General features: G+C 39.5%; 1 protein-coding gene across 1 annotated transcript in view; it reads left to right on the top strand.

The window, feature by feature from the left end:
- susd6 (sushi domain containing 6) overlaps positions 1-24765 on the top strand; it is a 45578-nt gene that overhangs the window by 17854 nt on the left and 2959 nt on the right. The window contains exons 3-6 of the mRNA XM_041805349.1: positions 16669-16863; positions 19253-19447; positions 19580-19718; positions 21141-21619. Of these exons, the coding sequence (XP_041661283.1) occupies positions 16669-16863; positions 19253-19447; positions 19580-19718; positions 21141-21619 (1008 nt within the window). The remainder of the gene's footprint in view (positions 1-16668; positions 16864-19252; positions 19448-19579; positions 19719-21140; positions 21620-24765) is intronic.

The raw sequence follows: 24765 nt of genomic DNA, 5'->3' as shown, positions 1-24765 counted from the left end.
CAGACTGTGAGCAACCGTGTCAGAGCTGATGACGCGGGTACAGCATGAATGGTTCTTGGAAGGGGAAAAGATGAAATCTTCCTGACAAGTTGAAGTCTTGAGGTTTATACATGTAGCCACTTTTCTGTGGCTTTTAACATTTTCCTTTTAGGTCATTGGAGAATGTTAAACTGTAACTTATCCACTGACAAAAAAACACACAAAAACCTCAAAATCTTGCTTGTAGAACAAGGAGATGGCAAATATTTGCTAACATTGGTGACTAATAAGGCTACTCTTCCTGTAGTGGTTTCACAATACAGTTTTGTAGCGGTGTCTTGGCTCTAAATGTGAAGCAGCAGCAGTAAATATTTGGTTTGCATTTGCGCGCTATCTTCAAACAGTAATTACAGCACCAAGCCACAGAAATTCTTACAGTCAGCAGCTACTTAAGTACTCACAGCTGAAATTTAACGGCCTTTGTGACCATCATTTTACCTCAAAAGTTTTGTTGAACGGTCACGTTAAGACCAAAATATCTGCATTAAATGTGGTTATCACCTGCTGGGCATTGAGACTTGAGAGCACAGTTGAAGAGCAGTTGTCATGCATCAACTAGTCTGAGTTGTGGTATGAAGTGGCTATTAGCCAATGCTGCAGTGCACAGAGCTGAAGTTGTTAATCAGCTGATTCAGCATGTAACTTCAGTTCAAGTCTAACTTTATCTAATGCAGAACTCTAATATTCACCTGAATAATGTAGCCTACTCAAAGCATGCAGACCAATCGTACTGAGTCATTCTCAGGCAGTAAAGTAATAACCACTTGATCTGAGTGACTTGCATATATTGAGCTGAGGGGAAGGGCAGGGCTGTACATGTGCTATCCTGCAGTATGAGTGGTGCTTGTTGTGGTGGGTGGAGGAGGTGTACAGCTGTTTCTCCTTAGCTGTGAGCATTTCAGAAGAAATGGCTCCATCAGTGCTGTCTTATTTATTTATTTCAGGCTTTTCTGCCTCCATGGATGTTTTAGAGGGATTGTAAACAAGACAGGGTGGTGGTGATGGGGGGGGGTTATCCTCTACCAATAGATCTGTGCCCATCTCCTTTTAAAGTGAGGTCAGAGAAGAAATCAATTCAAGCAACACCTTTTCAGCTGGTAGGAGTTAAATTTGTAGCTTTAAGAGATTTAAGTGTAGTGCATAGTTGCTGACTCTTAAGCCTGGATCCAGCTTAAAGCGTTGTGTCCCTAGTTTCTTGACTCAGCTATATTTTACTGAAGCGGCATCCTTCATTCTCATTTTGCCTGCAGGATGTTCTAATTAACATTGAATATTTCCTGTCTGCTTCTGATTATTTCCTGTTGTTGTTTAGCTCCGTCTGGTCCCACCTCTCAGAGCGTAACCAGTCCATTAGATGGAGTGTTGATGTTCACTGGCCAGTTGGCTTAGCTCCATTCTAATGCCCTCTGTCCTTATTACATCATAGATGGTAAACAGCTCTCTGTAGCAAACAGCAGCCAAACGGCAGAGGTCTTTGTGCAGCTATAGAGGATCCATTTGGATAATTGTGTCAGGATTTATGAGAGGCGTGCATCTCTCTCCGTCTTAACCATATCATTATGTGTATTTAAATTCAACTCTTTACTCTTATAAATTGATTTTTGAATTTATATTCAATTTAGAAATAATAACAAATGGATAGCACAAGCAATCAGACTCAAAAAGACATCTTTACATGCAGGCCTGTTCTGCAGAACAACCAGATTGCTCAAATAATCAAAAAGAAATTATGAAATGTGAACAGCTCTTAGCTTCTACACAGCTGCACACTGTATGTTGTATAATTAGAACTAGAATTGATTCCCAATCTGTTCTTACACTTATCGGTTGCTTTGTTATATGTAACAGCTTGTGTTTGTATGTGTGGGATGAATTCAACATCAGATTCATTACCGGTAGTTGTCGGCTTGGGTTGGGGCACAAACTTGAATTTGTATAACTACAAAAATAGTGTGACTTCAGTCCAGATGTGACTAGCTCTCAGTTACAGAATTTGTCTTTGTATGTGTAAATGATAATGCTCATTTTCAATGTATTCTTCTTAATTCTCACTCAGCAACAACATTCTGATGAATGTAGGTGATATTACCTTACTGTGAGAGCTGGCAGCGGGTCCAACAAAGCGTTAGATGATGACAGAGTTTCATATCTGTGTTTGCGTCTACAAGCTGTCTGCTGTGCTGGAGGTCCAGCCAGCAGTATAAACAGTACTTTGTATCTTTCTCATGGTGATAACAGCAGTTTCTTTGATATCTCTGTCCCTGGACTTTCCATGATAATCTAGTATTTGTGGCTTCTGTCTACCTGATATTTAGCACTTTCTCAGCACTACATCTTTTATTGTCCGAATTTAACTTTTAAATTCTCACGTAACAGTTTGAGCTGTGACTACAGCTGTGACCATCATAAAGGATTTTAGCTCATCAGACTTGGCGATTAAACCTACTTGTCTTGAAATACTGTACCTGCCTTTTGTTCGGACTTAATGGATTCATGCCTGGGATTTGAATATTTTTTCTTTTGGGAATTTTTACTTTCTTTGCAAAATGCATTATGGGTGTTGCTTATCTTTTATCCTTTTCAGTAGAACAGACATGCTCTTAAATAAAAGCTTTACACATCATAGATCTGTTAAAGGCCTTTTACAGTCAACTAATGCATTTGTTTGGTTCCACAGAGATATCAGGGAGTTGAGTGGTCTGTTTTTTTTTTTTTCAGCATAATCCACTTCCAAGCCCTTTAGACATTTAACAACTTGCACACCAAACACAGTCCACTGTTTCTAATGCATAATGATGCACAAGTGAATAGCTGTCTGATGTTTACTTATTTTTGGAATGAACTTTTCATAGAGGATCAGCAAAGGTTTTTGGGGATACAATAAAGAAATGATGGATTGCTTAATGCTGCTCTTCAGCCCATTGCAAACAACAATGAACTGATAGCTCTGATAGCATCTTGTAGGAACATGATTTTGCACTGTCTCGATCCAGAAAATGGAGTATGGTTGACTGTTTCTTGTTGTTTTCATGACCTTCGTCTAGCTGGCTAAATGCAGTTTTGATTCGCATTCAATTGGATGTGAAGTACTTGCCTATGACCATCAGTGGCCTGAGCATTTTACATTATATTGCTCATACCACTTTGTAGGATGCAGCCAGCTTTTTCAGATGAAAAAATTAGATATTTAAAGTTTTTAACATGCAGTGGCTTTCATGATACTTTTGGTAAATCCTTTTTGCAGACTGATGGTAGTTTCAACATCAACCTATACTTGCTTCTGGCAAAGTATATATTCATATGACATAAATCTGCAGTAGCCCAGGCTGTGCTAAAAATAGTCTTTTATAATTTGAACCCACTTGTGAGATTGAGCTGTGTGAAGTGTTTTCTGTACCATGTGGGTGTATTAAAAGTCCTATACAATGCAGTATGATTCACTGATTGAACAAACGGCATTCCACTCTCTCATCAGCTTGTGTGAAGTCTGCTTGTGTGTTATGTACTTGGTGCCATTTGGTCACCCACTTGCAAGAGCAGTTGCTTCATCAAAGGTCAGCTGGACATCATTAGGGTGGCAATATGTACTAGGGCCTTGACAGCGACTGCTTTGTTGAATTACTTAAGATGTAACTGTGGGAATTTCAGCCTTTAATATTTCTTTTCTAGCAGGGATCCATCAAAATAATAGGGTATCCCATGGGACAGAAATAGACGATAATTTTGGAACACGTCTTCCTGATTTTTTTTTATCATGACTGCTTCATCTAAAGTTAATTTCCTCCAAGCTGTTGTGTTGTCTGAAGTACAGGACGTTCTGTGCTTTAGCAGTGAGCCTGGACATCAAATAACTCAAACTGCCAGTTTAAAGCTAAGAAAGGAGTATCAAGCATTTGGTAGGGCTTTGTATTACTGCAGTTTTACAGCTCTGACCAGACTTTAACTGCCTTCACTTCACAACATATCAGTGTGGGAGCCCCTGGTAAGCAGTGTTGGGATTATCTCTCTGACTTTCACCTTCAACAAATGTCCCGAGCTCAGCTCCCATACCTCTGCTGGCTTACAAGTCCAGGCTGCTGAAATATGATCAGCCCACAGATGCATTGACAGTTTTTCAGTGAGGGGGTTGTGTTTGTACGTCTGAACACATGCACGTGTGTGTAGGAGGGGTCCCACACACTCTTTTGTTTTCATCTGAAAGCTGAGGAGCAGGAATGTCTGCCTTCCAGCTGTCCTCAGCAGTGATAGCAGAGTAGGGGGAGCCCACTGTTCGCCTTCGCTAACATCCATCCATCTGTTACACTGGGCCAGAGTGTGTGTGGATGTGTGTGCATGTGTGCATCAGGGGGTTAGGGAGAGGGTCACACAATGGGGCTCCCCCTTGCCCTCACCCATTTAGGCCTCCCATGCATATTTAACCCTTCAAATGCAAAGTTGTCTGTTGTCCTATTCTGAGGCACGCTGCTTAAATCTGCCACAGAGCCCCCTCCCTCACTGAGAGCAGACAATGGAGTGTAATGGCAGCACACGTGGCTTGCTAAATGCATTTCAACAGCAGGGGAGGAATGGTTGGGGGAGACTGAGCATGTATCAGTCTGTTTGGATACTTCCCTCACCCCGAGTGTGTGTACAGCATGAGTCTTTGTGTGTATTGCAGCTGCAGGAAAAGATATGATGAGTGGTCGACTTAGTTCTTCGGAAATTCTCCTTTTCAAAACCCACAGTTGAGTCTTGTCTTCTGCTGAATTTCCTGTTTATTGAGGGAATAACATGGCTGATTTTGGCAGGAGTGTATAGTATTGACACTGATTGGCCTTTTAAGGAGTGTGTAGTAGGGTTCCCTTGTCTAGGCTTACTATTAGAAGCAAGTACAATCCAGATTACTTTTGGTTTTAAGCTGCATGACTCAGTAGGTTCATATGTGTTAAGAAAAAGTTGAATGTCTGTGTTTGTCTGACTAAAACTGGACTTTTGAAAAAAATCTAAATGTCTTAGTCTGAATGAAAGTGTGCTCAGCTAAATTTCTCTAAGTCCCACCAACACACCTAGATAATGTGGTTAGGCAGCGATTAGCTCTTGCATTTACAGTACAAAGCACCTCTTCCATTTCTCTGAATTCAAAGTAAAGCTATAGATGACTTTTTTTTTTACAAAGGAAAAACTGAAATAAAAAGGGCAGAGAATTAACTACTTAATGGACACAGTGCAGCGTCTGATGCCACACAATGGGACACAATGTCGAATGTTTGTATGCTTTAAGGACACGGTGTAGCGTATTTACATTTAATAAATGCATATTATGCATGTTGTAAAATCATTGAGCAATTGTGTTTGATAATCATGATCTTAATCTTAATCAAGCAACCCGAGAGCAAAAAGCTGTTAAGTTTGCCCATGAGTACATTATTCGACATACAACCAGTGTATTGCTTCCTAATGTGTTTGCAAGATCAGCAGGAAGACAGTCGATAGCAACCTGCAGAAAGGGGGCCACCTATTATAGTGGAGGCAGACTTACCTCTACCAATAAAGGGATTCTCCCTGGATGCTTGTCCAGTTAAATGGCCTAACAGAGCTATAGCCTGACCTAACTGTGTATGTAAATGCATTGAGTACAGTATGGTGTGCCAAGCCGTAAATAGTCTCCAAATGACGCTTTGATGTTAATAATTCTCAGGGTTTTTCACTGCAGTTATTTACTGTCTCAGGTTTTCCAATCAGATGGACAAGATAATACAAAAGAAAGCATGATCACAGAATTAAAGACATCTAATACGCTTTTCAGGTGGCTATGGGGTCTCTTACTAGATGGAAAAACCCTTCATCTGGTTGAATAGTTTTTTACTGTTGAAGCAACTTTAAATACTGAAAAAGTAGTTGCCTGAAAAAAGTTATATCCCTCCCAGAAGCCCATGGTTATGGAAATCTCTGCAGGCCAATGCAAGAGTTTGTTGTGGTGTTCACATGCAAAATAAAGAACAAAAGTCGAACGTTGTTTTGAACAGCCAGATCTGATTCAACTGACCACTTCTAAATCAGTTAAAGCCTTAATGAATGGTAACAAAATAAATGCTCACCAATCAGATTTACCATTCAGCATTCAGAAAACAAAACTACTTTAGACACTGCAACCTACACTAGTATAGTGAGTAAACTGTCACCCTCTATCTGTGTGTACTCAGGCTTATGTATAAATGCGTCTGCACCTCCCTCACTTTTCCTTCCTCCTCTTCATCCTCCTCCCCCTCCTACCTCTATTTCACCTTAGTTAGGTCCTTCCACCTCCCCCCAGAGGCCATGTGGATCTGACAACAGTGCTTTCTTTCTCCTTTTTAATGAAAAATGGGTTTTATGAGTTAAGGTTTCAGCTTTGATCTGCTGTCTCTCTGCCCCACAGTAATACAAGTCCACCTTTTTAAGCCTTTTTAAGCCTTCCCACATATTCCATCCCATAACCTTTCCCTTAATTAAAAAATCAGTTTCAGTTCTCTTTCATTCACTGCTCAGCTGTCACAAGAATATAAAAGCAGAAGTGAGGCAAAAAATAGTGTCTGTGTGACAGTGTTACAGCATGACGACTTTTCACCTGCTTACACTAAAACATGACCCCGGGAGTATCGCTCGCCCCGACATCAAGCGTCCTATATTTCGCTCTCTTGTCACCCACCCGGGTCAGCGTGCAGAGTTGTGTCACCTCATACTGTGTGAATCGTCTCACACTAACATTACAGATGAGCTTTCAGTGAACGTGTGAGAGGATGAAAGTAAGAGCAGGAGGCTCACTCTTTACACATACACACACAGTATCACATTTTGCAGTTGCACTATGACGTTTGTAAAACATAGTTGATAGATAAGGTTACTGAAAGATGTTTGAAAAAGTTTCACTTTCTTTATATTTGATTTTAAAGACTAGAAGTTTTGAAGTTTAGAAGTTTCTGAATGCAATTTTACTGAATAATGAAGAGATAGCTGTACTGCTTTAATTCCCTGTCAACTACTTAACATAAAAAAGCTTTTTTAAAATAGATTAATTTGCTGGTATCTGAGGTGCAGCACACTAGGGTTCATCAGGCTTGCTATATGCTGAACAAGCTCTGTCAGAGGTGTCCAGTGTCCCAGGGTTTAGGATTTCACATACAGGGTGTCCTGTCCGGGGACTTTTGTTGTATAACATTCCCTGGCTATCCATTTCCTCAAGTGTGTTTTGTCTTCAGCTCTGCCTTCAACTGTGCAATATTTTTACCAACAACTTTTTTCTTGTTGATTTTAAAAAGATGCTTTATATGCACATCTGAGAGTAAGAGGGGCTATTATTAAGTGAGCAAAGATATGAATAATCAGTTATAACTTAATGTCACTGGTGTTTATGCAGAAAAACAAGGAACTGCTCTGATTTTCCAACTGTTTTAGCTTTTCTCTCTCTTTTTTTTTTTCTTTAATTAGTACATTTCTATAAACAAAGTACAACATAAACTAACAACCCACAAACTCTGGTTTCAAAGATCTTTCTTTTTCCCTTTTACCATTATTTGAATTTTTATTTCCTGACAAACTGTTTATTCTGATATTTAAGTCAACTGAACAAGAAGTCAGCTGACATATATCGAATCAGACATATTTCCCTATTGAAAGTCGTGTGCATTCCTCAAAAGAAATTTAAGGAACTAAAAGCCTGTTGCGAATAAGTTGGAGATAAGAACACATCCAAAGGTACATGACAAGGTGTTGTCATGCTTAATAAATGGAGAGGTTTGGGTGACAGCTGTACTAGTTTGAGTGCACAAGTAAGAACTTTCACAAGAATTAAAAATATGCATTGACATAAGTCATATTAAAATACACCCTTAATCTAAGCTAATGGTGTTGTCCATGTTGGAACTTCTGTTACTGATGTAGTCAATCAGACTGTGAATGTGTGGATACCACATCAAACAGAGCAGGCATGAATACGTTTAAGAAGTAGCAGCGGATCAAGAGACTGAGACTATCTTCTATCTTCAGTAGATTTGCCTTTTGGCTTTCTTGCAAACTTTCTGCCGTAGTCAAATGCTTGTTGAACTGGCACTTTACTAGCATTAGTCTTCGGTTTGGTGCTAATGCTAGTGGTTACAGTTCAGTTAACAGTTCATCATTGGAATGACAACTCTTATGTGACTTATAAGATCTGTTGTGTTGAAACTCAAGGACTTCCTGCCTCCTTTCTGGAGTTTTGTAGTGTATGTTTTATGGACACAATCATATTATTCTCCTCTGATGCACCTAAAAATACCTGTACTAGTAACCCTGGAACGTCAGTTCTTGAAAGATACTACATCACATAAGAGTTTCCAAGAATGCACGTGTATCCTCTGTTTGCAGGAATAACCCACAATCCAGTGCACATAGTTTTCCTTCTCTTCAAAAATGAAAAAGCAGAATATCAGACAGAAGCAGGGTCCTCAATACACTTTTAAATTCAAGTATTGTCCCGTTTCTACTGCCAACAAGTTATCATAACTTTTTGGGATTAAAACAAAGCTGGATGGGTAAAAGCAGAGCCTTAGAATATGATTATATTATATGCTTATGTTATATGAAAAGATGAATATGATTAAATTATTAAAATTATACATAATAGGATTATATGATGATATGGTGGCTCTGGGTAAAAGTTGTGCAGTACTCTTGTCAGTACCCCAGGGTATATGGGCGCAACCGTTTGAACCACGTAATCAGGAAGGACTCTAGCCTCGACTCAGACTCAGAAGGATTCTTCTTACAGAGGAAGGATCCTGGACTTTGAGAAGGGCCTCATGTTTAATCTGTTATTGTTGCAGCTGCACACTGTTGCTTCTTCTCTGTGTGTTATGGAGGGTCACATATTGCCACCCCACCTACTGTTTTGAAAATGGTCGCGTCATAAGGAAGTATTTATTGTTGGTGATCTTTATTGGTTCATATTTTATTATCCCATTAATAAAATTAATGTTTTGTATCCCTAAGAAAAAATGTCCTTAAAAGCAGAAATAAGGTCCAGGGCTTTCCAGTAAAGCTCCCTTTAGGATATCTTGCTCTGTGAAGGACTTCAATAACAACAGCTTGTCTAAAAAGAATACAATGGATTAGCAGGGGGCATGTGGGAGCGTGGCAAAAAAACAACACAGTCTTCCCAAAAATGACAGAAACATCATCAAACACAACAACAACAACAGGATATGAAGGGGACCAACAGAGGAACAAAAACATATTTACCAGGCCAAAGAGAGCATCATCATCCCCTTGGTCTTTAGCTTAATCCAACACACAACCCCCCTTAGCATACATTCACCCACATAAATTCCCCCCGCTCCTTGACACAGTTGAGCAGACAAACACTCACAGTGGAAAACACACCCTCTTTTATAGCCTATTGTTCTGCACTGTAGAGCGACCAAACAGCTGGCTGCAGAAGTCATCAGTATCTGATCTGCTTTAGAGCGCTCCCAGCTTGTAATAGAGGATAATTAGAATTTTAATTTGCCTGGGCAAAGGCGGCTAAAACCCCTTGTTTTTCCCTCCCCACCACCAGTGTTATCCTCAATCCACCCCCCTCTTAGCTGCACCGTCAGTAACAGATGGGGAAAGGGAGATATTCACAGCCAGGCAGGCACTTCAGAGCAAGGCAGGGGATTTTGACGCCCCCCATGGCCCGAGTCTCCTCCGGCACAGCCTTAAGGCGACGGATGTTGGGATTAGCAATCAGCCTCATGGGTGCTCCATCCTGGCCCAGTCCTCCCACTACACCAAGTGTTCCTCCGACCTTTTAGCAATTAAGCTCTTTGATCAGCTTACAGACGTGTGCCCAGAAGATTTCTCATGGTTTAACCTTTTCATATGACCACTTTAACTCCTTATGTTAAATAACAAAGCTTAAGCACTGTTCATATCCTCAGCAATCAAACAGTGATGCATCATGAAACTTACATGTCCCAGACAATTAAGTAATTCAAACAAGTATGTTTTTCTCACCCCCTCTTTCCACTAGTTTTCACTTGTGACTCTGCTTTAGTCATTATTGTTTTCGCCATACCTCAAAAACCCTGTTCTCTTGAGCGAACTCTTAACATCAGACCAGTGGGAGAACAGCTTGTGTTTAACAGTGACTCATTCCCTTCCTCATAAGCACAAAACATGGCGTGCTGACATCCACTCTGGCATTGCTCGTGCTTAAATCAGGTTTTTTCCCCTCTGTGTGTGTTTTCAAAGCCAATATTCAAGCTTGGCTGAGAGGGCGACACTGGAAAAGGGAAAGACAGCAAGGTTATATATCTGAAGCACTCTCCCATCTCTGGATACTGAACCAGTGTTTGTTCTTTCCTTTGACAATGTCTCTTGAGTTGTGCGAGCCCAGCCCACACTGTGGTATGTACTGTGGCTGTCGGCTGCCTCCTCGTCCCATTGTTGCCGTACAGAGCCTCTCCCTAGCACACAAAACTATTGGACGACCTGCCACGACATGTCTCTTTTTGGCTTGTAATCGCTCAGGGCCACAGCGCTCTGCAATACTGATGTTTTTCTGAGCTCTCTTCATTTCTCTCTCCCTCCCCCTTCCTCTCTCTCTGCTCCTTTATCTAATGATGAATACCTTTTCCCTTCAGTGTGTTTTTTCTTTTTTCTTATTCAGAAACTCTGCTTGCTATTTTTTAACCTCATCCTTATCTTTCCTGGTAATGTAGAAAAGTAGTTCACTTTTTTGATGTTTAAAATATTATTTTATTTTTATGGTGGGCTCTGGCTTCTTTTGACAAGTGTAATCCCAGGGGGAGGCTGACTTTAAGGCAACATTTTTTACTCCTAAATTTGACAGGCACTTTATGACATTTCTTTGTCTTCATTTATTTAATCTTCATTTCCTTTTCAAGATGACATGAGTGTGAGATGTTCTATTCCCAGAGGAGTTCTTGTTTCAGCAAGATGTGGGCATACTTAAACATATCTTGACTATGTCTCACTTCCATGTTAGATAGTGATTTTAATCCAAAGGAGCATAAAGGCCTGCAAATGACTGCTGCTAATTTTATCAATTAAACCCCAATTCCAAAAAAGCTGTGGCGCTGTGTAAAACATAAATAGAAACAGAATGCAGTGATTTTTAAATCTCACAAACCCATATTTTATTCACAATAGAACATAAACAACATATCAGATGTTGAAACTAAGACATTTTACTATTTCATGAAAAATATTAGCTCATTATGAATGTAATGGGAGCAACACATTTAAAAAAAAGTAGCTCAGAGCCATGTTTACCATAGTGTATCAACCTCCTCTTTTTTTTTAACAAACATCTGGGAAGTGAGGAGACCAGTTGCTGGAGTTTTGAGGAAGAATTGTCGTCCCATTCTTGTCTCATTTTGGATTCTAGCCAGTTCAGCGCCCCGTTCTACTGAAGCCATGCTGTTGTGATGGATGCAGTATTTGATTTGGTATTGTCTTGCTGAAATATGCAAGGCCATCCCCAAAAGAGACATTGTCTGAGTGGGAGTGTTGCTCTAAAATCTCTATTTTACTTTTCAGCATTGATAGTGTTTTTCCAGATGTGTAAGCTGCCCACACCATAGGCACAAAAGCAACCCTATACCATCAGAGATGCAGGCTTCTAGACTCTGCGCTGATTACAAGCTGCATAGTACCTCTCTTCTTTAGTTCACAGGAAAATTAAGTTTTGATTCATCTTACCACAGAACAGTTTTTCATTTGCCTAAGCCCATTTTAAATTAGCTTTGACCAAGAGAAGATGGTGGCGTTTCTGGATCATGTTCACATATGGCTTTCTCTTTGCATGATACAACTTTCACTTGCATTTGTGGATGGTACAGCAAACTGTGCTGACAGAAGATGATTCTATAAGTGTTGCTGAGTCCATGCAGTGATTTCCAGTACAGAATCATGCCAGTTTTCAATATAGTGCCACATGAGTGCCCAACAATCAAGAGCATCCAATATTGACCTTAGCACTATTTACTTTTCTAGCCTTTTGTTGCCCTGACCCTACTTTTTTGAGATGTGTTGCTATTGTTTCCAGCTGTAAAAAATATGGGTTTATGAGATCTGCATGTCATTGCATTCTGTTTTACACAGTGCCCCAACTTTTTTGGAATTGGGGTTGTAAAATGTTAACACAGGCAGAATTCCATTTAATAGTGTAAAAGTTCAAGTTCAAGTCCCTTAAATACTATCATTATTTCTTCTCTCCTCCAACCAGCGGTAAAGGACCCCATAAATCTTCAGTTTCTTACATATGTTGGCACAGTATGTGACAAATAATGTTCAATAATATAAGAAACTGAGTTAATGCTGAAAAAAGTTGGAATAGTTGGCAATAACAAAAGATTTCCCCTTTCTCTGCCAGTGAAAGCTTTTGAAAGTCATATCATATTGCTACTACATGTGAAGTGGCATTTTTTTCTTATCGTTGATATCTTAGCAAATACAGCAGAACTATCAATAATTTTAAGGCTGGTATATGTGCTCCGTTACCTTCTGCAGTAGTTACTGAAAAGACGTTTGGACCCCTCAGATGATGGTAATGGCTGGTTAGCTATGGACACCGCAAGGCTTTCTGGGCATGAGATCTTAGTGTGCTGCACTTCTGAAAGGACCATGAGTATAAAACGGATTTTTACTGGCCTTGTTCTTCATTTAGTCTGACCTTACTTCAATAACCTCTGTGACCGGATCTCTCTGCTAAGAATTAACCCCAGGCGAGGTTAAGCCTCACACTGTAACCATTTGTAAAGCTTTATCAACTTACCCTATGCTAATGCAAGGCTGTTCCTTGTAGATTTACCAACATTAACAGCACTGGCTTTGTTTAAAGCTTCAAGCAGAGCCAGACTGTCTAATTGTATCCAAAGAACATCATTAGCTGTTTCAGAACTCTTTGTTTAAAACAATATGATATTGCATTTCCTTCTTATTTGAGCTTGCTTTTTTGTATGTCCACCCAGTGTTATTTATATCCAGCAGTTTACAAACCGTTTGCACTCTGATCAGCTCCCTGTAGATATTGGCTTTGAACAGATTGTTGAAACCGAAATTTTCAAGTATTTGCGAGGCCTTATTGCAAAAACAGGATGTAGAAATACTACTGTCTATTAAGCTAGTTGATGTGGACCTCATTATAGCTCATTAAAATAATGTTAAAATTTAATATGAATACATTTTTTTAACATGCACAAGCCTATGTTCTGAGAAAATCCTATAGAATTGAAAGCATCTGTGTTCTGAAGTTGTATTGATGGCTTTTTGCACCACAAAAGATCATCACAGTGACTGTTAGGTTGTTGAGGCTATTTTCCTAAACTGCCCCCTAAGGCCTTTTTTGTCCCCTGCTGCCTCCCAGTCAGTGGTCGTCAATTCATCACCTTTACCACCTCCATTAGCACCATCTCCTCCTCAGAGAGCCTTTACTCGCCCTGAAGCAACTTGCCAAACAACTGCTCAGGTCACGGTGTCAGATGTCATTCAGAAATGCATGTGTGCAGATAGTGTTTCTGCATGTGTGAGATGTAGTAGGGCGTGTGTTTTAGTCAGAACACATATCTTGCTAATGTTGTATCGTTGTACACAAACCTTCAGACTCTGTTGAGGACATCAAGCCAGGCTGTTTGTCATAACTGAATCTTTGATCAATGGTGTATTCAAATGTAGTTCTCAGCACTTCATGGCTAAGACACTGAATCATGTGCATACTAATTGCTGGCATTCTTTTAATACAATGTTAAAAACAGTGCTTACAAAGCTTATTTTTTTTAGATTTAATGATAGAGGATCAAGATTCCTTATTAAATTCTTCTGAAAAGATCATGCAAGTGTTAAATAAAGCTGTAATGATTAGTCTGGCAACCCAGCAGCCCTTAGAGGGATTGTTCTAGGGATTTTTAAACAAAAATCTCAGGTGTACTTGTGCTCCAGTTTCTCCTTTTGCACACTGTTTACTTTCTCTGAAAACACAGTCAGTTCAGTTCTTTTCTGATTTGGACTGAGAGGATGGCGTCACCTTGGGCTCTGGGGATTTTCGATATTTTGTGTCCAAAGGGTAAAATGATTTATCCAGAAGATAATCTGCAGCTTAATAAGAATGAAAATCTTTGTTCTTTTGTGCTTTAGAATCAAGGTCAATGAAGAAATGTAGACTTTGATTAGGCTAAAAACAGGCTTTAATATCACCAACTATAATTAGGGCAAGCCATTTTTACATATGTATTCCTGAAAATTCAAGAAATTCCAGTCAGACTGCCCCCTGAAATCTTTGTGAGTTGCATGTACGCGCCTCACAGTGCAACACTATTAATCTTAGGTAGAGATTGAGCAACCTTGGGCAATAATAAGGTCAAAAGTCCAGGTGAAAATTGTTTGCTTTCACACATGTAGCCTAACTTAAAAACTTCTGAAAGTTTTTAGGCTTTTATGCAAGTGTAAAAACACCAATATCTAGAGTTCATCTTCATGTCATTTTGTTTATTTATAAGGACAACACACATTAATCAACATTTCTGTCAAAGTGCCAGCTGGCATATTTTCAGCAGCCTACCTCTGGCCAGATGTTGTGAAACCAATTAGGTGAGGAAGCATCGGCAGCAATAAGCAGCAGTGTTCACACTTCTTAAGCACACTTTCCAGATCTGTCCCCAGCTGGATTCAATAACCCACCCTTTGGTATCACTCGACTTAGTCCTGGGAGTGTCTTTGTTTGTGGGTGTTGACTTTGTTCCTGTGTGTTTGGGTGAGTAGGCGCTTGCACATTTGTGCGTTTGCATTTAATCTTGTGCTGCCAGCTTAGAGCGACGTTTCTCCCCGGAGATTAGAGGATGTTAGAGGCGCTGCTGTGGAAATAGTCTCCCTTTCAATCTCTAAACACACACACAGGCGAGACAAAGTGGCTGTTTGCAGTGTCGGAGTGTTTGTTTGTGTCAAGCAAGTGATAAGACCCTGCAATAGACCATGGCTAATATGTTTTATAAACACTCAGACCAAGGATTAAATAATGAGCCATGTGGTCATTAGTTTTGATGATGGCATTATTAATGTTTCATGGGGGCGTTTAAATGTACTTATGTCTGAGTCTTGTTACAGAGAAAATCGCTGCACTTTGTTTAATTCCATATAATGATCAACGATAAGATGTAAAGATAAAACACTGAAAATCCTCTTCTTATTATGGCAGATTAAATTATATTTAATGGCCCAGATGGGTTTTAGCTAAGTGTTGATTGTGTTAGAAACATTTCCACAGAAGCAAAGCCTGAAATTCTTGCATAACCACTTCACAGATGAGCCAGATCAGTACTTATAAAGTTGGCGTGTCTATATCAATGGTTTCCAAGGGCTAATGTTGGAGATCAGTAAAAATAAAGCTCTCTTCCTGCTGTCATGTCTGCGTTTACACAGGTGCTGTCAGACCTGCTGGATTTAGATCCTCCACACGAGCCAGATTGCTGTTCAAATGAGTGGGGTTTTTTTTAAACATGAGCGTCTGTGAGTTTTAGTGCCCAGTTTTCAGAGCTGTGGGAGTGTCACTCAACTTTAGATAATTTATCCTCCTGCTGTGATAAAGCACAGTCCAACTCAAAGGAGCTGGAGTGCCACTGCAACATTATGGACCGAGCATGGAAAGGTGGATCAAAGCACAATTAACATTAGGTCTTCTGCTTCACCCTGTCCTTATTGGCCTGCTAAGGGTTTCCAAGTCTGTCATTAGAGCCAAGTAAATGAGTCTCCCTTCAGATCCTTTCTAACCAAGAGACAGATGGACCCACCACTGGATGTAGACAGATTAACGAGCGGGAGATAATGGAAAAAAATATCTATATGAAGCTCCCTGAGTTATTTTAATCCACTGCAGACACCTCAGGTATCCCCTGTACTGCTCAGCATGGTTGTATCAAACTAACTTGTCATGTTGATACACTGCTTCACCAGTGCCTGTGTAAAATGCAGCCTAGTTTCAAGTAACAATACCTCTGAGCTTTAATTATCAGCTCAACCTGTCAACTTGACAGAGTCTCACTGTGAAAAGTTGTTTGACCCAGCGGCAGCCGCCTGCAGAGGAAACCAGCCGGCAGTTTATGTCAGTGTAATGATAGAACAGCACAATATTGCAGCAGCACTACATTAATGTAATAATAAAACTAAACAGTCACGGGAAAAGTATTACAATAGCACAGTGCAGTACTGTGATTGAGGCATAAAAAGTGCCATTATTCGTTGTAAATACTCTGTTTATTTGGCATAGTAATGGAACAAAGGGTCAGGCTGCATGTGAGACAGATTGTTCTTGTTTCCCCAGCGGGCCTGCAACACGTGCAAATGCTTTCATAAATTGAAATTAAGAGTCTACATAATCCATCTACAAGCAGTTTCTAATGCAGCTATATTTACTTACATTTCTCATCATGTAAGTAAGCCTAATGCCTTTTATTTTTCAAACACGGTTCAGAGAACCAGTTTGGCTGCTGTTTCTTTCTTACATAAGCAGAAACGGATCATAAGTTCAGGCTGCAGCCCGAGGAGAAGCTTTATATCTTTCTTTTACCCTGCTCAGACACTAAAACCTTAAGGCAAATAACTAATTCTCATTCTCTTCACTTGTCTCTGTGTCTGCAGGTTGTGCGAGGCCACCTGGCGTGCAGCACGGAGACCTGCTGAACCAGACCGAAGCCAACCGGGGCTCTTTTCCCCCCGGCACCCTTCTGACTTACGGCTGCGAGCCAGGCTACACTGCAGATGGACCCACAAGCATCATTTGCACCAGCTCTGGAGCCTGGTCCCATCAACCTCCAAGCTGCATCAGAAGCAGCGGTGAGTGTCACACAACAAAGCATACAAGGATGTAGAACAAATAAACATGTTTCTCCTTTTTGGTTGCATTATGATTTAGAGGATATTTTGTTCTTTACAACTGAAATTAGTCATTTTCCTCACCATTCGTTGCATAAACATTTCATAGTCACGTCAGTGCTATATCATAAATCATTTTTTCTCACTTCCTCAGAAAGTCAACTTTGTAAACTTCTGTGTTTAAATGTGTGAACTAGCCACATAAAAACTGAAACATTGCATTAGATTAATATCAGACTGCATCAGTAGAGCAAAAGTCAGGATTTTCCCATTGATAAGAGAAGTCCAACATCACTTCTCGCTTACCACAGTGGCCACGCCCCCATCGGGTGAAAACAAGCCCTGAGACTGACCAGTGGTAGATTAGAAAACAGTCATAGCAATACAGTCAGACACTATTGTGTTGCATTTTTTGCTTCAAACAATTTGAAAGCATCATTCATGATTATGTTTTTCATCATCAAATGACAAAAGAATGTTAAAGAAGAGCTCTGTGGATGAGTAAAGTCATAAAATGTGGGGCCGGTGTTACATTTCTACCAAGGTTTGAAAAGTAACTTATTACATTACTCAAGTTACAGTAATTGAGTAGCTTTTTTGTGTACTTGAAGTTTCTGAGTGAGTTTTAAAACTGGTTATTTTACTTTCAGTTAAGGCTGACCACGAACTACATCTTTAAATATTTTAAAATATGGGAGGCCACCACAGACAAAAAGAGAAATTCAAACCATTGATGCTAAATCTTTCGAGTACATACACTAGACAATTTAGCCAGACCATCAGACCACTGGAGACCACACACCTGCCAACCTGCCAATGACCTCACAGTGAAGATTATTCACACAAGATTTCACCAATCTCGCATAAATGAAAATAAACTGGGATGGTTATGAATATTCTCAGCTTGCTGTCCCTTCTCAACAGGCTGTCCTTGCATGTGTTACAGGACAAAAGGATGAAAAAAATATATAAAATAAGAAAAAGAATCCAGATGAAATCCTGGCAGGAATGAAGGTGTTATAAGGTGAAATGTGATGTACTTAACATTTGGCTGGTGGCGCTACCTGGTCTGCCCTTTCTCATTGGTTGTTGTAGGTATTCTGTCAAATATCAAATGCGTTTGATTGTTACAGTGCGAGGTCTGAGAGGACACAACGTAATTTGGAGTAGTAAAATAATTGTGTTTATGCCACAAACTCAAAGATTATTCAGACAAATAATCGTTTGCAACAAGCTTCAACTCAGGATTTGCCCCCATACTCGTCTGGGAAATCTGGCCTCAAACTGGGCTTAAAACTGAGTAGTGTGTAGCATATAGTGAGAGAATGATTCCACATTATGATGAAAAACAGCTGTTGCATTTCACTTTATTATAAAGTTTTGACGTTACCTAAACAACCTGGCTGGAGATTCATTGATGCTGTTGGCAATTAAGGAAAAATCATATTCCACAGTACGATCCCCTCAGGTGTCAAAAGTAGCTACTCAGTACTCAGTATTTTGAGTAAATTTTAAATTAATTGCTTTCAGTTTTTAGACCAGTACTTTTACTCCTGCTTTTGTAAGTTTTACCAGAGTAACTTTACTTTCTCTTGAGTGCAGTAGTCTTGTACTTTTTCTATCTCTGGCCAGCGATTGCTTTGTTACAGCAGGGGCTGCAGTCTGCCTGCCTGTTAACAGAATCATTACAAATTCACTAACATATTATGGCATTTTAAGAGTTAAGATTCAACTCATTTAATCATGGTAAAAAAAACATGCATAAAGTATGTCATTTCATGAGATCTCTGATCACAAGTCTGGCTTGTTTGTCCAGTTTGACAGAGAGAGTCTAGGCACTCATCATTTTTATGTTTCACTCACTGCCCCCTGGATTTGAGCTGTTAATAAGTGTTAAGAACTGTACAGTTTATGTGTTTTAAGTGTTTCAATCCCTTAAGATCCCAACTGTCCCATTTATGGCCATTCATTTAGATGGAATGTTTTCACCTAAAAAAGGGGCAGGGCTGGCACCATTTGGGCAAATTACCTAGAAGAACTGGTCTTAACAATCTTAAGCATTTAAACTCAGTCCTAAAGTATGTTGTCAGACATCAGGCGCATCTTTTTTGTTACTATTTATTTAATTCTATGACATTTTATTTCAGTTAATTTCTAAATAAAATGATTTCCCACGATTATTCGTGATTATTAAGAGTGTCAACAAATGTCTTTCCTTAAATTTTTGGAAACTACAAATAAAGTGGCATCCAAAATAGGACCTTAGGAATCAAACCTGAGCAGAAATAGTTACACATTTTCTTAACACAACAACAGCCGAATTAAAGAAAAATCTTTTTCCTCTTCCCAGTGTGTTCACCTCCCACTGAACCAGAGAACGGGGGCTACCGCTGTCACCCATCTCCCTGCCATCGCCTCATCCACAACACTGTCATCGAGTACTTCTGTGATGAGGGCTATGCTCTGAAGGGAGACTACAAGTTCCTCACCTGCCAGAACGGAGAGTGGGATGGCCCAATGCAGATAAGCTGCAGACTTACACAAGGTCACTACGGCTCACTTTTAATTTTCTGACCTAAATCTCTGTGAGCACACACGATTTCAGACAGGAAATGGAAATCACAGTCTGTGAACCACATTTTCACGTCCTCTTCGCTTTCTTCTTTGTGTCCCTCAGACAAGGAGCCGAGCTCTCCGCTGGGTATACCAGCTCTGTCTATCGTGGCATCCACAGCTAGTTCTGTGGCTCTCATCCTGCTTTTAGTGGTGCTGTTTGTTCTTGTGCAGCCCAAACTCAAGTCCTTCCACCACAGCAGGTAAGATACACACACAGTGAGTGAACTCACAGTCAGTTGGTAACATAATGACTAACCAGTGTCAGCAATAGTCATAAAATTGTTCTCTGTCTTTTACCAGCAGTTTTCAGCCCTGCAGTTTATGAAAATTAAAGGCAGTGTTGAGTTTATTTACATCACAGACCTTATACTGCCTGCTTTAGAGAGTTCTCGTAGCATAAACATTTCTTTTTTTTCCTGCATGCAAATCAAAGTTGTCTGTATAATGCAAATGACAGGAGGGGGTGAGCAGTTTGACATCTGTTATTTCTGCTATAAATCAGCGGTTTGCTGTAGTGTAAAAAGGAAAAAGGTAAGCTAGAGGCTAAGCTAAAGGAGCAGGAAGTGCTGTGAGATACTATGAGCAGAGAATTTGATCAACTGTCTACTTTAGCACAAACAAACTCATGATGTCTGCTATATATTTGAAGAGTGAAAAGCTTTGACTTGCATTGCGGTGCTGAAACTCAACCATTTAAAGGACTGCTCTGGCCTACACAATTGTATAGTTTAAATTGAAATATCTTTTCAACGAGACTGGGGGAAAACTGAGTAGGAATTCTCCCTGTGATATATCTCTGATCCCCTGAACTCCTGTATTACTTGCCCTAACAGGCTCCATTGTGAAGTTGTTTCTAGGGAAGTTGTCACTTCCCCAGATGACATAGAAAATAAAACAGGCCACAGAATACTGTCACAGTCTGAGCAACCACATTTCCCCTTAGCTGTTGTCATAAAGATGTGAATACAATTCAAGTTCTCTGCTGTTCTGATTGCATTTTCTTTTGTTCTTAGCTGTACTTAACAGGGTGAACATTGAAAAGGAATTTTATATAAGCCTTTTGTTTCTCACAGAAACTATGGTTGGCAGAAACTCTTGAAAGCTTTTGTTCTGCATTCTTTGGAGGAACACTGCCCTTTATATTCCATGCCGTAAAACCACCTCCCTGTTTGTCACAAAGTGACACCGCAGAATCTGCTATAAATTCTTAGCTTGTACACACCTCAGATCTGTTTCTGTTGAAACAAGTTTTATAAACAAGCTGTCCACATAAGAGAAAAAACATACGTCAAAAGTTTAACAAGTTAGCTTTTTTCAATTCTTGAGAAATGAAAGTAAAAGTAAAACAGGAGGATTGACTCGCTGCCTTTGCTGTGGTTCTGAGATAAAAAAGATACAATGATCTAATCTAATACTCATTGGCACTCTTGCTGATTGCGTGGCGGGTCTGAGGGCTTAGTGCAGCTGGCTATTAAGGGTACAGTGAACGCTAATCACTTCCTCTCAGAGGTTATGTTGCGGCACGCCACACACATGACTGCACAGTGACTACAAACCTGGACCTGCAGTCCTGATTCACCTTGTCCAAATAAGTCTCACTCTTCTCTCATGTGTCTCTCCAGGAGGGAGCAGGGAATCTCAGGCCAGTCCAGCTCCATCATGGTGGAGGGCGTCCAGGTGACACTTCCCTCCTACGAAGAGGCCGTATATGGAAGCGGTGGACCCTGTGGCCCCTCAGGTCCTCCTCCTTCACCACCACCTCCTCCTGCCCCTCCAGAGTCTCGAGTCCCCATCGTGCTCTCTGAGGGTCTTCCTCAGGGAGCCATGGGAGGCCAAGGCCCCAGCAGAAACCGCCACCACAGAGACTTAGACTTCTGTCTCCCATCCACGTCCTCTTCATCATCCTACTCCTCCCGCCGTCACGCTGAGACGGTGCTGGTACATCAGGCCCCCTCCTCCTCTTCCTCCTCTTCTTCATCATCATGGGCTAGAGAGCACCCTGGGGGTGCATGTGCAGGCCCCCTACCTCTTCGTAGAGACTCTGAGAGCAGCGACCAGCACAGTCTGCTTTCTGTCACCTCTACAGACGAGTTTTCTGACGGTGAGAGAAAAAATCAATGTATTCCATAGATTTGCTGTCTGTATGACAATCAGTTTATCAATATGTATTTGTATAGAGCCAACTTTGAGCCATTGTTATCTCAAGACATTTTGCAAAGACTGCAGGTGTAGACTGTATTCTTTATTTTTGAAGACCTAAAATTAATCAACCACAAGCTGAGCACTGAGCAACACTGAGCAAAGTTACAGTGGCAGGAAGAGCTTCTCTCTACCAGGCAGACACCTGAAGCAGAACCAGACTCATGTTTGACAGTCGTTTGCTGAAAGTGTGTTGGGTGTGAGTGGATAGAAAGAGATGCATAAGAGAGGCAGGTGGGCACAAAATACAAGGAAACAACAATGAATAATATTGATATATGGCTGTTCTGACCATAAATCCATCTTAAAATTATTTCTTTTTGTATGGCTACAGTGCCAGCAAAAATGATAACATTATTGGTAGTATTAGTAATAATAACCTTATATGGCAGTACACTGAACATTCTTGTATTAGAGATACAAATCTTTATGCTCCTATTGGGTAGTTGCTGTAATCAATTTTCTTTACTTTTATATTTAAATAAGGAGCATATATCATTGTTAGTATGAAACCTTTAAAGATGCAGTGTGTAATATTTCACCCAGTAGCATGAAGTGTAACAAACCTGGTAAAGATGAAACATAATACTTATAAGTAGACCATTTTAAGTTAGTATTTAATCACCTAAATATATATTTAAAAGTTTTTTACTATGAATAAGGCTTTTATTCATACATAAGGAGGGTCCCCTCCATGGACTTGGCCTCCTTGGATTTTCAGAAGTATGTTCATGTCACAAAAAAATTGACTGGTTAGCTTTGTTCTCAATGTACAGGAAATAAACATTTAAAAAAAATGGAAAAAGTATTTGAAAATAAGATCTAAATTTGCACACGCTCTTGTTAGGTATTTTTCTAGTATATACAAGTCTGTGTGCATTGATATTATGGTTGCAGGATGTGCAAAAGTTGCAAGAATGCTGACTAGACATGATCAGAAAAAATATGCAGATTTACATGAGGTAGATAAGATGCCAAGTGTGCATTTGAGGTGAGGCATTTTACCACAGAGAGCCTTCTAACAGTATTTTAGCTACAGTGAATGGAATAATTATTTACACCATTTGAGTATGATAAATCGATTGAAATATGAATTGGTGAGGTAAATTGATTAATTACTGCAAATATGCATATGAGGTGAGGCATTTTACAGCAGTAATGTAAGGTAAAGTTAATAGATTAATTCATGCTATTTGCCTGAAGTGAGGCTTTTACCACAGTGAGCGTCTTCCAGTATTTAAGATACAGTAAAGCAGTAAGAGACAGTGCAAGATATTTTACACTGAAGAGGGCTAAGGTTAAATGCTTGTTAAATCAGGGTTCTGTTCTCTGACTTTCTATTTTTGCATCTTGCATCTTTTTATAGTTCACAGAAAATTAATCAAATAACATATATATATTCTAGAAATTTTATATATATATATATGTGTGTGTGTGTGTGTGTGTGTGTGTGTGTATATATATATGTGTATATATATATATATATATTTAGTTTGAAGTTTGAAGTTTTTATTTTATTATTTTGTCATACATGCAATCATATGCCCAGCCCACATGGGATATATATATATACATTGCTTAACAAATTTATTAGACCACCCTAACCCTAACCAAAGTAAGGTTTATGCCACAGCTGCCCTAAATTAACAGCTTCGGTAATTACCAAAATTATTTTTTATGTTTCTGCAATGGTTAATACACCAATATGTAGAAGCTCTTTAACCGAAATGATATTTTTAATGTTAAAATATCATTATTATTGTTATCCATGAATTTTCAAATTTACTGATTTTCAAAAAAAATGAACAAAATAGTAAAGCACATTAATATTTCTTGATTAATATGTCAAATTATAGCTATTTACTTGCATTCCTGAACAGAAAAATGAGTTTCAGTGGTTGAATGTTATGCTTGATTAATTTCTGACTTCTCAGAGAAGCCCAGTGAGCCGGCCCAAATTTGGGTAAATTCAGTTTGAAATCCCTCATTCCAGTTCAAAATGGTAAAACGTTGAGAGCTCACTGAATTAAATGAAATGAAAGAGTCCGCATTAAGGCATTTCAAGATGCTGGATGGTCTTTGAGACAAATATGACAGGTGGTCTAATAAATTTGTTCAGCACTGTATATATAGGTTTTATAACTGATTGACAAAGTTACCATCAGAAGCGAGCATCAAAATCTAGAATGTAATCATTAGATGACACTTATGTGCCCAGTTCTGCAAACTGTACTTTCAACTTTGTATTAAGGTTGAAGGTTACTGGCCAGTATCTTTTCATTTTACTGTATATGTTGCAATATGAAAGAAACAGGAAGTTATTTATAGATGTGGTCTTTAGATTTAAGATTACAAGCAGTTTGCATTTGAATTATTTTTGGACTTAAGATCTATTTTGATTTAGGCTCACATTAATAAGAAAACAATGTATGCACAATACTATTTCCCATTTCTCCACAGCCATAGCTATTTGCAGCATGTTTGCCTTAAATACAGAGTTAATGAAGCATTTGCAACAGTTACTCCAAGGGTAGCTAACCTTTGCCCTGTGTTTGTTGTCCAAACTTATACTGCGGTGACAATAAAATTGTGAGTTAATGTGCAGCCCTTGTTCAACTCTGCCAACGACTCTCAGGTGACCATTAGCATACAAATATATTTCTAGTCCCAGCCACTTTTAGATTAGTAAAGGCCTTTTGGGGGAGAGGTGAAACATGTTCAACAACCCCTTTGGACCAAGATTTGAATAACCATGACCTGAATGATTGAGAACCTACACAGACATCAGCCCTTTGAATGTTTTCGTAGATATAACCTAGATAAGCAGTTTCAGTTTTAGCAGTTCATAAAACAGACTAAGATAATGCTGAGCTGCAAACGCAAACAAGATCATCAGTGACAATATTGTTTCTATATATTTAGATTTTTAATGTCTGCGAATGTGCTGCAGTGTAAGGCAGAGAGAGATGAGGGGATTTACACTAAGCTGCAAAAACAGCATTTGTTTGCATTCTGAGGCAAAGATTCACACAGTGAGACAAACATTTG

The sequence above is a fragment of the Cheilinus undulatus genome, linkage group 14 (assembly GCF_018320785.1).
Source record: "Cheilinus undulatus linkage group 14, ASM1832078v1, whole genome shotgun sequence".
Classification (NCBI taxonomy): domain Eukaryota; kingdom Metazoa; phylum Chordata; class Actinopteri; order Labriformes; family Labridae; genus Cheilinus; species Cheilinus undulatus.
The sequence above is the reverse complement of the archived record's forward strand: the minus strand, read 5'-3'. Positions and strand labels throughout refer to the sequence as shown.